Genomic DNA, 14052 nt, shown 5'->3' with positions numbered 1-14052 from the left:
ATATCTTACCAAACAGAGCCTTAATTAATTGATTATAAGTCTATGAAGTCTAAATATTTGTATTTTCAAAACAACTATACTTTTATCATTTTTTCTGTACATCTTTTCATGTCAATCCTCTCACAATTCTCATCTCTCATTTACTTCTTTTTCCTACTTTCTTTTACCAATATTTCACATATTTCTTCAAATACTCCCTCCCGATTTAATCCGGTTCAGGGGTCAGTTTTAACATCAAGTGGTTACAGAGGCAAATCATTTATTTTTTCAATCACCTTCTTCTATAAATATGCATAAAATTTGGATTAATTGTGATTAGGTTAAATTATAACCTAAAATTGCAAACAATAATATCAAGATGGGACATTAAAATCACAATTATAACATATTTATATGTTATTGGTAAATGTCAAAATAGAAAAACTCAATCAAAAACTACCTAATCCGAACACAATTGAAAGAGACAAAATTAACAAAATCAATAGACGAAACAAAAATGTTTTGGGGTTACTAAAATAAAATTAGTCAAAAATTAAAAGATTTGATTAAATTGTTAGTCTTAAACATTATTTTATTTTAAAATAAAAATCTTTAAATTTTTTTTTTAAATAAGATATATTAGAGAACAATCTTTTATTTATCTTAAAAGTAAAATAAGATATATTAACAATTAAAAGTATAATTTTTTTTTAAAAAAAATTAAATCAATTTCTAATAAAAAATTTATTAAAAAATTAAATGTATCGAATATTAAGATAAATAAAAGATTGTTTCACCTAAAAATAATAATAATTGAGAATCATTATTTTTTTATCCCTAAATAATTAATGAGAAACATAATTTTTCTATCTCATTCTTTTTTCTATCTCAAAAGAAATCTTCTTGATTATTATTTCTTTTTTTTTATCACCACATGTTCTCTTTCTTCCCACCCACGTGTCTTAGCATTATTGCTTCCACAAGATTTTCTTATCTCTTATCAGATACCAAAACAACATGTTACTTATTTCTTGAAATTCTGTATCCCTCTACTCCCAGATTTCATCTACAACACTCTCATTTATTCATACCAAACCCAGATTTCTAACACAAAACCCTTATTTTTTTTCATCTATTCATCCGTCGTTCAACCTAACTCTTTGAAAAATAAAGAAATTTGATTTGTCCCTTCAAACGCAAAACTTCCATCATCATTCTTTTCCAAGATCCACCATTCAAACGAAAACTCAGATTTCTTCACTACCCTCATCCATTATTCAAACAAAAGTTTATTCATTCAACCTCAATCTACAAAATAAAATCAAGAAAGTATATATTATCCAGAAAATACATAGATGGTAACATATTCGTTTAGATCTACAACCTAAAAAAAACAAAAAAAAAAATTAAAAACTTACTCTTTTCTTTTATCAATGTTATTTAACTTTTTCCATCTTATATGTAAATCTACAACCTGTAAAAACAAAAGAAGTGAGAAAATATTAAAAAGATGAAAAAATATGGGTTTTGTCATGAAGTTCAAAAATAGCAAAAGAAGATCTATAATATCCAGGATGATTACATATATGTATAAATCTACAACTTAAAAAAAAGTTAAAACTTACACTTTTTATATGGTTTAAAGTCAGTTTGCGTCTTGGTATATAGATCTATAACCTGAAAAAAAATGAAAAAAATAACTATGTAAAAGATTGATGAACATAAAGAGATGACATATAAATAAATGAGAATGAGAGAAAATGAAGAAGAAATAAAAGAGATGAATGTTAGAGATGCAATAGAAAGATGAGTTTGAGAGAAGAGAGAGGCGAACAATTTGATGGAAAAAGATGAGAGAAATGAGAGAGGTTAGAAGTAAGAGGCAACATTCATTATGAAACATTGGGAGCTATGGTGCATTATGATTAGACATGTTAGACAATTGCTTTTTCAGAAATCTGTTCCAAGAAATTGCATTGGGAAGGTGAAAAAGTTAACATTTTATTGCATTTGAAGTATTATGAACTCTAAAAGGACAAATAGTACATAACTTGACCAATAGAGAGAGGAACAGAAGAAACTAATTGTTAGATTCAAGCTAAAGTCAGAATTTAGTCACAAAAAGTATTATTTGGACACATTTTGACCCTAAAATAAATAGGTGGAATTTTTTATACAAAGGGCATATGAGTATTAACCAGGTACTTGTGTTTTCTTATTTTATAGATTTACACATCTAAGAGGCTAAGAACCTAAGCAATATGAAACTCCAACACAACTTGAACAACCATAATACAACTTCAACATCCACCATCAGACCTAACATGGACGTGATTCCAATGTCCATAATGAATTCCTTAACTGGACTCTTATAACATGTTAAATGAGTTTGAGTCTCATGCAAAATCTTACTCAAAGGTTAAAGTGCTCAAACACATTTATACATCTTACATCCTAAAAATTTAAACAATGTGAGATTCCAACACAACTTCTTCAACCACGATACATCTTCAACAACTTTAATTCAACTAAAATATTAATTAAAATAAAATAAAATAAAATACTTAATAATTATTTATATGTAAACAAGAGCTCATTATATGTAATTTAGTTTCAAAATTGTTTACCTCGATTTATTTGTGGTTTTTCATGAGATATATGTTAGCTTCTTTTTACTTTTAGGATTCATCAGATGAGTTCATGTCATCCCCAAACCCATTATGGGATTTTTATCCTATCCATTATGAGTTTTTATGCGAGTACCAATTGAGTATGAGTACAATTGTCATCCATATTTTTGTCTTATGCAATGAAAGTTCTTTTTATTCATTTTATGGTCTTTTGTATCTTTTAATTTTGCTTTAGTTCAACGAACATTTTGGATTTATGTGACTCTTTTTTCTACACTAGAAACATGTAGAATAAATGATGGTATTTCTTTATTTTTATTTTGAAAGTTTGCATATTGTTTTTCTTTCCTCGTGAATTTTTTGAAGTTTTCAACTAGAAGATTCATGTCTTCATCGCTTTCATTTTGGAAGTTTTATTTTTCTAACTCATTAGCTTTGACCACTCTACTATTTAGTGCAAGTCCTTTATTTTTCTTCTCGCCTTCTCTGCTTTCATCGAGACGATTTAGTTCAAACTTGTGTTCCTGTAATATACTAAGAAGAGTATCCAAGTCAAAATCAGACAAGTCTTTAGATTTGGAAATCGCAAATTAAGCATCTAAGGACTTTGTGACCCAAATCTTTACTTTGAAAAGTTTTTCCCAAAGTTCTAAGTGGTTTATTATATGAATGAAACATTTTTGTGTATCTTGAATATTTTATTCAAGCTTCAATTTAAATAACTCATACTCATGGGTTAATGTGTTCATCCTCTTTCTTTTAACATCGGTAATACCTGCATAGATAACTTGAAGGGTTTGTCAAGTTTGTTAAGTTTTTTTTACAGCGTGATATTCTAAAAAATTCATTCATACCCAAATCAGTAGTGATGATAGCTTTCTCTTTAAATTGAATTTCACCATTTATGTATCCTCTTTGGTCCATATATTTCTGGGTTTATTTTTCACTACAACATTAACTTGATGTGTGGGTACAAAAGGACCTTTTTAACAACGTCTCAAATATCACAATTCATCCCTTCAAATATATTTTCATTTTCTCTTTCTCGTAAGCGTACCATTCACGTTGAAAGATGGAGATTTATTTAATGAATAATTTAAAATCATCCTTCATTTTGATATGATTAGTCTATACATACGAGTTAATCTTTGATAATTATTGACTAAATAACTTCAAGCACAACAAATTGGAGGAGTGAATTATAATTTAAAAGGTTTTTTGAAAGTGTAAAAATAAAGGAATATTTTCAAGTTAAGTTTTAAGAAGAAGAAGATAATGGATAATGAATAAAATAATTAAAAGAAATTAGGGATAAATGAAAGCACACACTAGAATTGTTCAAGTTCGGCCTAAAACAAAGGAATTTTAGGAAAGTTTTGTTAAGATTCCTACCATAATTAATTATGCACAATCAATAATAGATTGTCTAGAGAGACACGTCTCATAATTAATTATACCACAACCATAATCAATTATAAGGAAAAAATTGCTTCATAATTGATAGATATACACCATAATCAATTATTCTAAGTTTAAAAAAGAAATTGGTTTTTCCTAAAAGTTTTGAAAAGAGTGAAGTTGGAAAACATTTTTTTGGAGTGTGTGTATACTTTAGCATTAAGAGAGATGTACACTACTTTATAATTTTATCCTAGTAAAACAAAGTCACTTAATCTTCATATCAAAGAAACGCTTTAAGATTCAGGTCCATTTCTTAGAAGATCTTCATAGTATTTTATCTTGTTGAGTAAATCATTAGCAATTTCATGTCACACTTTTTTTATACATATCTATTATTTAATGATGTTCATAATATTTGATCTTGTTGAATCAATCATCAATACCTTTTTTTAACACAAAACCACATTATAGTCTCAATTCATTTGATCCTCTTCGATTTTAACGCATATGGACCTTCTTAGGCTCTAGCTAGATGATTGACTTAAAATCAAAAAGACTGGTCGAACATATTTTGTTGAGGAAAAATGTCAGACCTAATATTGGGGTTAGAAATATTTGATTCAAAGATGATACTATTGGGTTCAAATCGATAAGTAATATTGATCAAGCTCAAAACTCGACTCGAATTCATCACAAACTTTTTCCAACTCTAACTTGTGATTTTATTAGTTATATAGGTAATCTTAGTTTTAATGATGTCAAAAGGAAATAATGAAAAATAATAAACATCTTCAAACAAATAAAGAAATGTAAATCAAATAAAAATATCAAAAAGTTTATGGTGATCTACACAAAGATAATCCAAAACTAAAAATGTGACCAAAAATACAAATAATTAATTAGAGGGTTAAATAAGTTTTTGGTCCCTATAAATATTGCAGTTTTTATTTTTAGTCTCTCCCTGCCTTTATGCAACGCTTTTTACAAAAAAAAACCGTTGGCAAAACCAACTAAAACTGTTGCCAAAACTCAGGAGGGACTAAAAATGAAACTGCAATATTTATAGGGACCAAAAACTTATTTAACCCTTAATTAGAATTGCCTGCAACATTTAGATGACTTTGCGGGTATGATCGACAAATGGACACATTTCACATTTTCTTTGAAGTTTCTTAACAACTAGTAACAAACTCGTGCGTCTGCACAAGTTCTGTTTTGTTACACGCATTTGGACACATCATTTAGTTTAAATAAAATGTTAAAAAAGAAAAAATATTTAAATAATTATCTGATTAATTCGTATATAAAAATATTTAGATCAATAATTGATTTTTTCCCATATATCATTTTTTAATCAAAAATATTTTATCATAAATACCAATTCTCGTATATAAAAATATTTAAATCAATAATAAATATTTTTTCACGTATACAGACTTCATTTTTGTTTAGGTATCATTTACATAAATATATGGATCAATAGTAAATTCCGTATATAAAAATATTTATATCGATAGTAGTTTTTTTCCCGTATACCATTTTTTAATAAAAAATATTTGAATCATAAATACCATTTTTCGTAAGTAATAAATTTTATATAAGTATACAAATATTATTTTTGTTTAAGTATCATTTACAAACATATTTTAATCAATATTAAATTTTCGTATATAAAAATATTTAGATTAATAATAGATTTTTTTCCATATATCATTTTTTGATCAAAAATATTGGATAATAAATATCATTTCTCGTATATAAAAATATTAAGATCAATAATAGATTTTTTTCCTGTATACAGACTTCATTTTTGTTTAGGTATCATTTACAAAAATATTTGGATCATAGTAAATTTTGTATATAAAAATATTTGGATCATAAATACCATTTTTCGTAAATAATTTTTTTTCGTATACATATATTATTTTTTGTTTAGGTATCATTTACAAAAATATTTGGATCATTATTATCATTTCGTATATAAAAATATATAGATCAGTAATAGAGTTTTTCCCGTATACCATTTTTGGATAAAAAATATTTGATCATAAATATCATTTCTCGCATGTAAAAATATTTAAATCAATAATAGATTTTTTTTCTCGTATACAAACTTCATTTTTGTTTAGGTATCATTTACAAAAATATTTGCATCAATAGTAAATTTCGTATATAAAAATATTTAGATCAATAGTAGATTTTTTTCCCGTATACCATTTTTGAATAAAAAATATTTGGATCATAAATACTATTTTTCGTAAATAATAGTTTTTTTCGTATACAAATATTATTTTTGTTTAGATATTCTTCTGGACTGGGCCAAGATTCGGCCCAATTGGACTTGAAGGCCCAAATCATCCCTAAGCCCATAAAGAGCAAACAATGCTCGGCTCCTTGGAGGCCCAACGACATTAAAGCTCCGCGGCGAGCGCTCGGCGTATGATGCTCCCCGCGAGCGCCCCATCTAACGAGAACCTCCCTCCTCGTCTAGACTCAAACTTACCAAGCACACTCCCGGCGAGCGTCCCTTCCACCGAGGACTCTCTTTCTCGTGGCCTCATGCCGAGGACCCTCCTCCTCGTAGGGTTACTTCAACACCAACTCCTCGAATAATATGGAGTCCACGTAGTCCCTAAAAGACCACGTCTCCATTAAACTTCGGAGTGGTTGACCAGGACGGAGACCACGTATTCACCTCTGATATTTCCGCCCAAGAATCCTGTCAGTCTCCTAATTGGGCTTGGGTATCCAGCCTAGTAGCGAGATATTGGCCCAGCGCTGGGGGCTATAAATACCCTCTTTCACTAGAGGGTCAGGTATTCACTCTCTTCTAACTTTTACCTTGTACTTGCACTCTGTTGCTCGTCTGATTACTTTAGCATCGGAGTACCTTGCAGGTACACCCCCTAGTTCTCAGAAGATCCAAATCCGTGCAGGCCGTGAAGATCCATCTGATCAGGTAAGATCAGATATCATTTACAAAAACATTTGAATCAATATTAAATTTTCGTATATGAAAATATTTAGATCAATAATAGATTTTTTTTCGTATACTATTTTTGGATAAAAAATATTTGATCATATATACTATTTTTTCATATATAAAAATATTTAGATCAATAATAATTTTTTTCCCCGTATACATACTTCATTTTTGTTTAGGTATCATTTACAAAAATATTTAGATCAATAGTAAATTTCGTATATAAAAAGTATTTAGATCAATAGTAAATTTTTCCCGTATACCATTTTTAAATAAAAAAATATTTGGATCATAAATACTATTTTTTGTAAAAAATTGATTTTTTTCCGTATACAAATATTCTTTTTGTTTAGGCATCATTTACAAAATATTGGATCAATATTAAACTTTCGTATATTAAAATATTTAGATCAATAATATATTTTTTGAATTAATTTTTACCGTATACCATTTTTTAATAATTTTTTTTATCATAAGTACTATTTTTCCTATATAAAATTATATAGATCAATAATATATATATTTTTTTTTGGAAAAAGAAGTGAGAAAGTGATGATAAAGAAAAAAATATAGAATTGAGAGATATTTGGTAAGTTTGATAAAATATGAGAGTTGTATTATTTTAATAATAAAATTAAGAACTTTATTATGCAAAAACCAAATAAAAACAATTTTAATGTGGTGACAAAAAATCTACTAAAAATCTTTTGAACTCTTACGCCGCCATTAATTTTATTATATTATAAATATTCATTTCAATTTTAGTTTGAGTATTTATTTAGCCGACCTTTCATTTTTACTTGCTGCATGCTTGAATTATGGTAAACTATATCGTTTTTATAACGGTACCAATAACTCTTGTTAGGAACTAAGGAAGTTTATGTGGTAGTCTCTAAATTCATTAACAACTTTGTACATGTCTAACATATTCTTGAAAAAACAATACAACATGTTGCAATGATATGCAGATATGTGAGAGTAAGACCCCTATTAACTAAATCGTTTGATAAAAATAATTTTGTTATTAAATACTTAAAGACAATAGAATTGAATACTTAAACTCTCCTACAAATTAATTTTGAACACATTTTTCATCAATGCAATATTTATTTCCTTTTTCACAACCATCTTAAATGACACGCGTCAAACAAAGAACATGCATCAAACATAAGGTTCACACGAAACTTGTCTTTTCTGTTACAAAATCAAACCAAAACTATAGCACGCTTTCTCTCTCTAAATCCCTCGAGATTTTCTCACACACTTCACACTCTTAAACGCTTCGTTTCTCACTCTATATGAGTTCACCTTCAACATTCATGTCAAAAAAGAACCATCTCTTTTCTCTCTACTCAAACAAACGGAAAAAAACAACAAGACTCTGCTTCTAAAACAGGTTTCAATTTCTTATCCTTTGTAGTATTATATTATTCTATTATAACGGTTTTTATGATTTACATCGTTGTGATATGAATGCATGCATGTGTTTTTTGTTTTAGGTTTTTGGTTGTAAATTGTAATGGCTGAAAATTCCGACATAAATGATTTAAAAGCTGATTATGTTTTATTTGATCGAGAGAATGAGGTTTCGGGTTTTGATTCTTCAACAATGTCCAATGTTGATGTTTCTGAAGCCCTAATCGGTGATGTTGGAGGAAGCGACGATTCAATGAACCTGCTTTCTGGGACTGATGTGGTTGGGTTTCACATGAACTCGGGGTGTGATGTTATGGTTAATGACTGTGAAAAAGAGGGTTTTTGTCGAGAAATAGTGAGTGGTTTGGAGGATGGAGGAATGTTTGATGGGAAAGTAGAAAAAATTTCATGTGGGTTGGTGAAGAATGAAGATGAGAAGAGTGTGATTCAATGTTCTGGTGGAGGTGAAGAGTTTGATAAAGATATGGTTTTTGGATTGAATGATGGTGTTCAGATTGAACCTGAATGTGAGAATGTGGAGAAGGTTGCATTGAGTAATGAGGTTCAAGAAGATGAGGATGGGGTTGAAAACATGGATGTCGATGCACAAGAGTCTATGGATATGAATGTTTCGGTTTCGAGAAAGGCCTTTCTGTGCGATGTTATGGTTAATGGCTGTGAAAAAGAGGGTTTTTGTCAAGAAAAAGTGAATGGTGTTAAGGATGGAGGAATGTTTGGTGTTAGGTGTGATGGGAAAGTAGAAAAAATTTCATATGGATTGGTGGAGAATGAAGATGAGAAAAGTGTGATTCAATGTTCTGGTGGAGGTGAAGAGACTGATAAAGGTTCGGTTTTTGGATTAAACGATGGTGTTCAGATTGAACAAGAATGTGAGAATGTGGAGAAAGTTGCATTGAGTAATGAGGTTCAAGAAGCTGAGGATGGGGTTGAAAACATGGATGTCAATGCACAAGAGTCTTTGGATATGAATGTTTCGATTTCGAGAAAGGCTTTTCTGTTGGATTCACAAGTAAATGTGATTCAGAATTATATCACGGGTATTGGTAATTCCGGTGAAGCCAACTCCGAGGATAATCGATATGACTGTGGTGGTTTAGATCTTGTTGTGGATCTTAATTCTTATAAAAACACTCAGGAGGAGAAGGATAATGTGCCGAGTGATTTGGTGTTTTCCGATGTTAACTATCATGTATCTGATTTAGTATGGGGAAAGGTTAGGGGCCATCCTTGGTGGCCTGGTCAGATCTATGATCCTTCCGTTGCATCCGAGATGGCAAAGAGGCAGCGGAAGGAAAATTGTTACCTGATAGCATATTTTGGCGATCAAACATTTGCTTGGAATGAAGTCTCGATGATAAAACCGTTTCATAAACATTTCTCCGAATTTGAGAAGCAGAGCGATTTGGAAATTTTCCGCCACGCTGTTGATTGTGCTGTAGAGGAAGTTTCGAGACGGGTTGAGTTTGGCCTGTGTTGTCCTTGTGTTCCTGAAGAAGTATTCTCTAAACTGAAAACAGAAGTAACTGCTAATGCTGAAACCCTTGATCAATCAAGCAGAAGAAATGGTGGGGACGGGTTTATAGGTGCAACATCGTTTGAACCGGCGGAATGTGTCGGTATTGTTAAATCATTAGCTCAGTCACCACTTACTGAGTTTGATAGACTGGATTTCGCTAGTGCTCGTGCCCAAGTGTCGGCTTTCAATCGCTCGAAAGGCTATTCACAACCGCCTGAATTTGCAGTACTTGGCCAGTTGTTCGAGAACGATATGGAAACTCAACCTGTAAGTGTGGAAGAGCTGTTTGATCAAGTTAACGAACAAGTTTTAAAATCCGATCAAGGCTTTTTGCAGAACTCTGAATCAACTTCACGGCGTGGAAGGAAACCAAAGGCACCTTACAATAGTTCTGATTATTGGTTCGAAGATTTCCAAATTGCTAGTAATAGTTCAACTTCACAGCGTGGCAGAAAACGGAAGTTAATAGCTTGCAATAGTTCTGACTATTGTTTTGAGAATTTCCAAATTGCTGGTGATAGTTCAACTTCACAGCGTGGCAGAAAACGGAAGTTAATAGCTTGCAGTAGTTCTGACTATTGTTTCAATAATTCTCAAACTGGAAACCCCACCCAGTTACAGAATGATTCCGTAGATGATTTGTGGTCTCGACTATGCTTGGTTGCCAAAGATCCTACCGGAGAAAGTTGCTACAGCAGTGAGGTGATACATTACTTTGCAGAATTTGGAAAATTCAGTGGCCGTAACAATTTTGCTTTCTTTCAAGAGGGATTGTCTTTAGAACAAGAGCAAGATGGTGAGACTGGAGTAATAACATCTGTAGAACCTGCTGCTACAGCTTCTATGCCGACACCGATGGAGCTATGCAATGATTCTTATTGGACTGATAGAATAATTCAAAGCACTCCTGAAGAGGAGACACTTGTAAAAAAGCAACATGAAAGAGAGAAACTTTTGGAGGCTTCCGAAATTAGCCCTGATTCGAGTTTAATGCATCTAGATAGTGTTGTAAATCTCGGATCAGAACCTTCGAACAACGTGGAACATGATACTGATGTTAATCTCGGATCAGATCCCTCCAACAATGTGGAGCATGATGCTACTGATGTAAATCTCGGATCAGAACCATCCAACAATGTGGAACACGATACTACTAATGTAAACCTCGGATCAGAACCATCCAACAATGTGGAAAATGATACTGATGTAAATCTCGGATCAGAACCTTCCAACAATATGGAACATGATACCGATGTAAATCTCGTATCAGAACCTTCCAACAATGCGGAACATGTGAACGAGAGTTCTCCGACTGCTCTTACTCTGAAGTTTACAAATTTTGAGTCGGTTCCTTCAGCAACCGATCTGAACCAGATCTTTGCCAACTATGGGCCGCTAATTGAATCAAAGACTGTGCTGCTAGAGAAAACTAACTGCGCCAGAGTTGTTTTCAAAAGACGCGTTGATGCAGAAAGTGCTTTTAGCAGTTCTGGAAAGTATAGCATCTTTGGACCTTCGTTAAAGAGTTATCGCCTCAAGATTTTGCCTCCTACGCCAGAGAAAGTCACAAGAAAGCGAGGCAGGAAAAGCAAAAAAGAAAAAAGTTTGGTGGATGCAGCAGCAGTTTGATACCTCGACATTAGCTGGTGAGTTTATGTGAATATCATCTACGTTAATAGTTCTATTATTTTGATCAGATATTAAATCGGCTAGCAGTGTTGAGACATAGAACTGAGTAACTGTTATATAGAAATCTTTTGGGGATAGTATCAGTTCCACTTAATTATGATGATGGATGTATTTTGAGACTTGTATGAACCATGTTTGAAGTTAGTATATAACTTTGTTTGACAAGTTTCCTAGTCACATTTTAAAGTTATTTGAAATTGCATGATCCACATGTGCTCATTTCAAGCACAGCATGCTCAAGTACCACTTACTTCAAACCTGATTGTTGATTCTTTAAAACTTTTTTTGGTCTTTGGTTTGAACCAATAAGGTGTAATGGCATTTTACATTTCAACAAAGGTTAAAAATAAGATCATTTTTTCCAAGTTTTATGTTGAATGTCACCAAAGTTCAAAGTTGTCATTTAGAAAGATGGATAATTTTTTTTGTTTAAACTTGAAACTTTAAATCAAATGAAATGACTCATCTTGCTGTTCTGCATAATTTAAAAACAAGAACTGCACCACTGATAAATTTTTAGTGGGAAAACCTCCATCATTTTAGACACTAGTATTCATTGCATTCCATTGTTTACATAAGGAGATAAAATTACAAAAAAGTTTATGCAAAATATCTAGAGGTAACCAACTTAAATCATCCAATTTCCAAAATGTCTGGTTATCCACCAAGTTGAGTACTAGAACATTTTGTAACACAACAGAAATATCCAAGCTTAAGTTAGTAGCTCTAAAGCCCTGCTCAATCAAACAATTTGTGCAAGCTTTTACTCGCTCTCCTCCATCACTAATTGACCAATAAAATATCAACACATCTGATGCCAAATTTGCATTAAAGATTTTCAAAGATGAGAATCATAAAGTTTAGAAGTTACATTGTTCAAAACTAAATCATCTCTATCATATTTTCCTTTTAACATACGACACTAGTGTATTATCACCACTTATAATCTTCCAAGCTAGCTTTAAGAGACAAGCCTTATTCATAATATTCAAATTTCGGATGCATAGACCACACCTTAACATTTTGCTGATATGTCTTTGAAAAAACTCAAAGCCTCTACATCTGATCCTTAAGCCTTAGCCTTGGTGTCCACTATTCACAAGTACTCTGATAGATTTGGCAAAGTCTATGTGAGGAAACGATTTAGTGGGAAGGAGAGAGAGAAGAATCTTTATTAGATTGTGCTGCACATGGGCTGACAACTGTCCTAACAGCTGGCAGCTAGTTAGTGGAGAATAATTTCCTAGTACTACTATATAATGATTGGTCTAGCAATCATTTAGGCATCCAGAATTTGAGTAGTACACTCTGCCCTAGGAGAGATAAGGCCTCTATAAGTGCCTACCTTTTATTCCTTCCATTTACTGCTCTTTCTGCTATTTTCTGCTTTTAGAAAGCTAGATCTGACTGATTGTATGCTAGATCCCATATGAACTCTAGCCCTTTTATTTTCTAATAATCAGTCTTTAGCGTTCTCTACTGTTTTATTGCTTTACTGCACTAAGATACTAAAATTGAACCTATCAATTTGGTATCTAGAGCCTTGGTTCTCTTCCAGCTGCACTGTGAATGGTGGTAACGCGTGGCATCATGGAAAATCGTGTGGACACCATAGAACAGAGAATGACCCATTTTGAAGGGACCATCGAGCAAATCAGACAGATGGTTACGGAACAACAAGAACGACCTCAAGTGACGGTGGAGCAGATAAGACAGTTGATCCAGGAACGTCCGGGTCAACGAGGAGGATCCGATAGCGAAGAAAGCGAAGGGAGTGAGTGGTCACGTAACTCACGTCATCGGAACAGGCGTAATGGAGGTGGAAATGGATGGCGAGGGGGAGGAAGTAGACGGAGGCTGGAGATTCCACTGTTCAAGGGTGAGGATGCGTATGGGTGGTTGGTACGGGTCGAACGTTATTTCCAGTTGAATGGGGTACGAACTCGTGATAAGTTGGATGCGGTGGTGCTAGCGTTGGAGGAGAGAGCACTTAATTGGTACCAGTGGTGGGAGGAACAAGCTCCTTTAAGGACTTGGGAGGAATTTAAGGTGTCAGTTATGAAGCGTTTTCAACCGGGTTTGTTGCATAACCCGATGGGGCCATTGCTGAGCTTGAGACAGAAGGGGACAGTAGTAGAGTACATGGAAAAATTTGAGATGATGGTAGCACCATTAAGAAGGGAGGAGAGGGTTATGCTAGACTCAATCTTCATGAATGGACTCAAAGAAGATATACAGGCTGAACTGAAGTTGTATGAGAGCCAAAATCTTGCTGAACTGATGGATAGAGCTCTTTTAATAGAGGAGAAGAATGAAGTGGTGCAGAAAAAAGGGAGTTCATGGAGAGATAGAGGAGGCCCTTTAAGGATCAGAGATCCTGCTGATGTTGGAGGGCCTAAGAAGGAGGGGGAGAAAAC

General features: G+C 32.5%; 1 protein-coding gene and 1 long non-coding RNA gene across 4 annotated transcripts; one reads left to right on the top strand and one right to left on the bottom strand.

The window, feature by feature from the left end:
• Positions 1 to 844: 844 nt before the first annotated feature.
• Positions 845 to 1978, bottom strand: LOC131617415 (uncharacterized). 2 transcript variants are annotated; one of them, XR_009288577.1, is made up of 4 exons: positions 1814 to 1978; positions 1605 to 1656; positions 1398 to 1453; positions 845 to 1287 (listed from the first exon to the last, which is right to left on the bottom strand). It is a non-coding gene; the product is annotated as an uncharacterized LOC131617415 (long non-coding RNA). The 2 variants fall into 2 exon arrangements; XR_009288576.1 differs by having other exon boundaries at positions 846 to 1287; positions 1605 to 1978.
• Positions 1979 to 8191: 6213 nt separating this feature from the next.
• LOC131620767 (PWWP domain-containing protein 5-like) lies at positions 8192 to 11800 on the top strand. 2 transcript variants are annotated; one of them, XM_058891924.1, is made up of 3 exons: positions 8192 to 8389; positions 8493 to 11059; positions 11111 to 11800. In XM_058891924.1, exons 2-3 carry the CDS (start codon positions 8513 to 8515, stop codon positions 11573 to 11575), a joined length of 3012 nt encoding a protein of 1003 aa, XP_058747907.1. In that variant the 5' UTR covers positions 8192 to 8389; positions 8493 to 8512; the 3' UTR covers positions 11576 to 11800. The 2 variants fall into 2 exon arrangements, with proteins under 2 accessions (XP_058747907.1, XP_058747906.1); XM_058891923.1 differs by having other exon boundaries at positions 8193 to 8389; positions 8493 to 11800.
• Positions 11801 to 14052: the final 2252 nt, after the last annotated feature.

The sequence above is a fragment of the Vicia villosa genome, linkage group LG7 (assembly GCF_029867415.1).
Source record: "Vicia villosa cultivar HV-30 ecotype Madison, WI linkage group LG7, Vvil1.0, whole genome shotgun sequence".
NCBI lineage: Eukaryota > Viridiplantae > Streptophyta > Magnoliopsida > Fabales > Fabaceae > Vicia > Vicia villosa.
The sequence above is the reverse complement of the archived record's forward strand: the minus strand, read 5'-3'. Positions and strand labels throughout refer to the sequence as shown.

What these genes read in the sequence shown, in the direction of transcription:
- LOC131620767 (XM_058891923.1), top strand. Translation starts at nt 8,513, where the DNA reads ATGGCTGAAAATTCCGACATAAATGATTTAAAAGCTGATTATGTTTTA.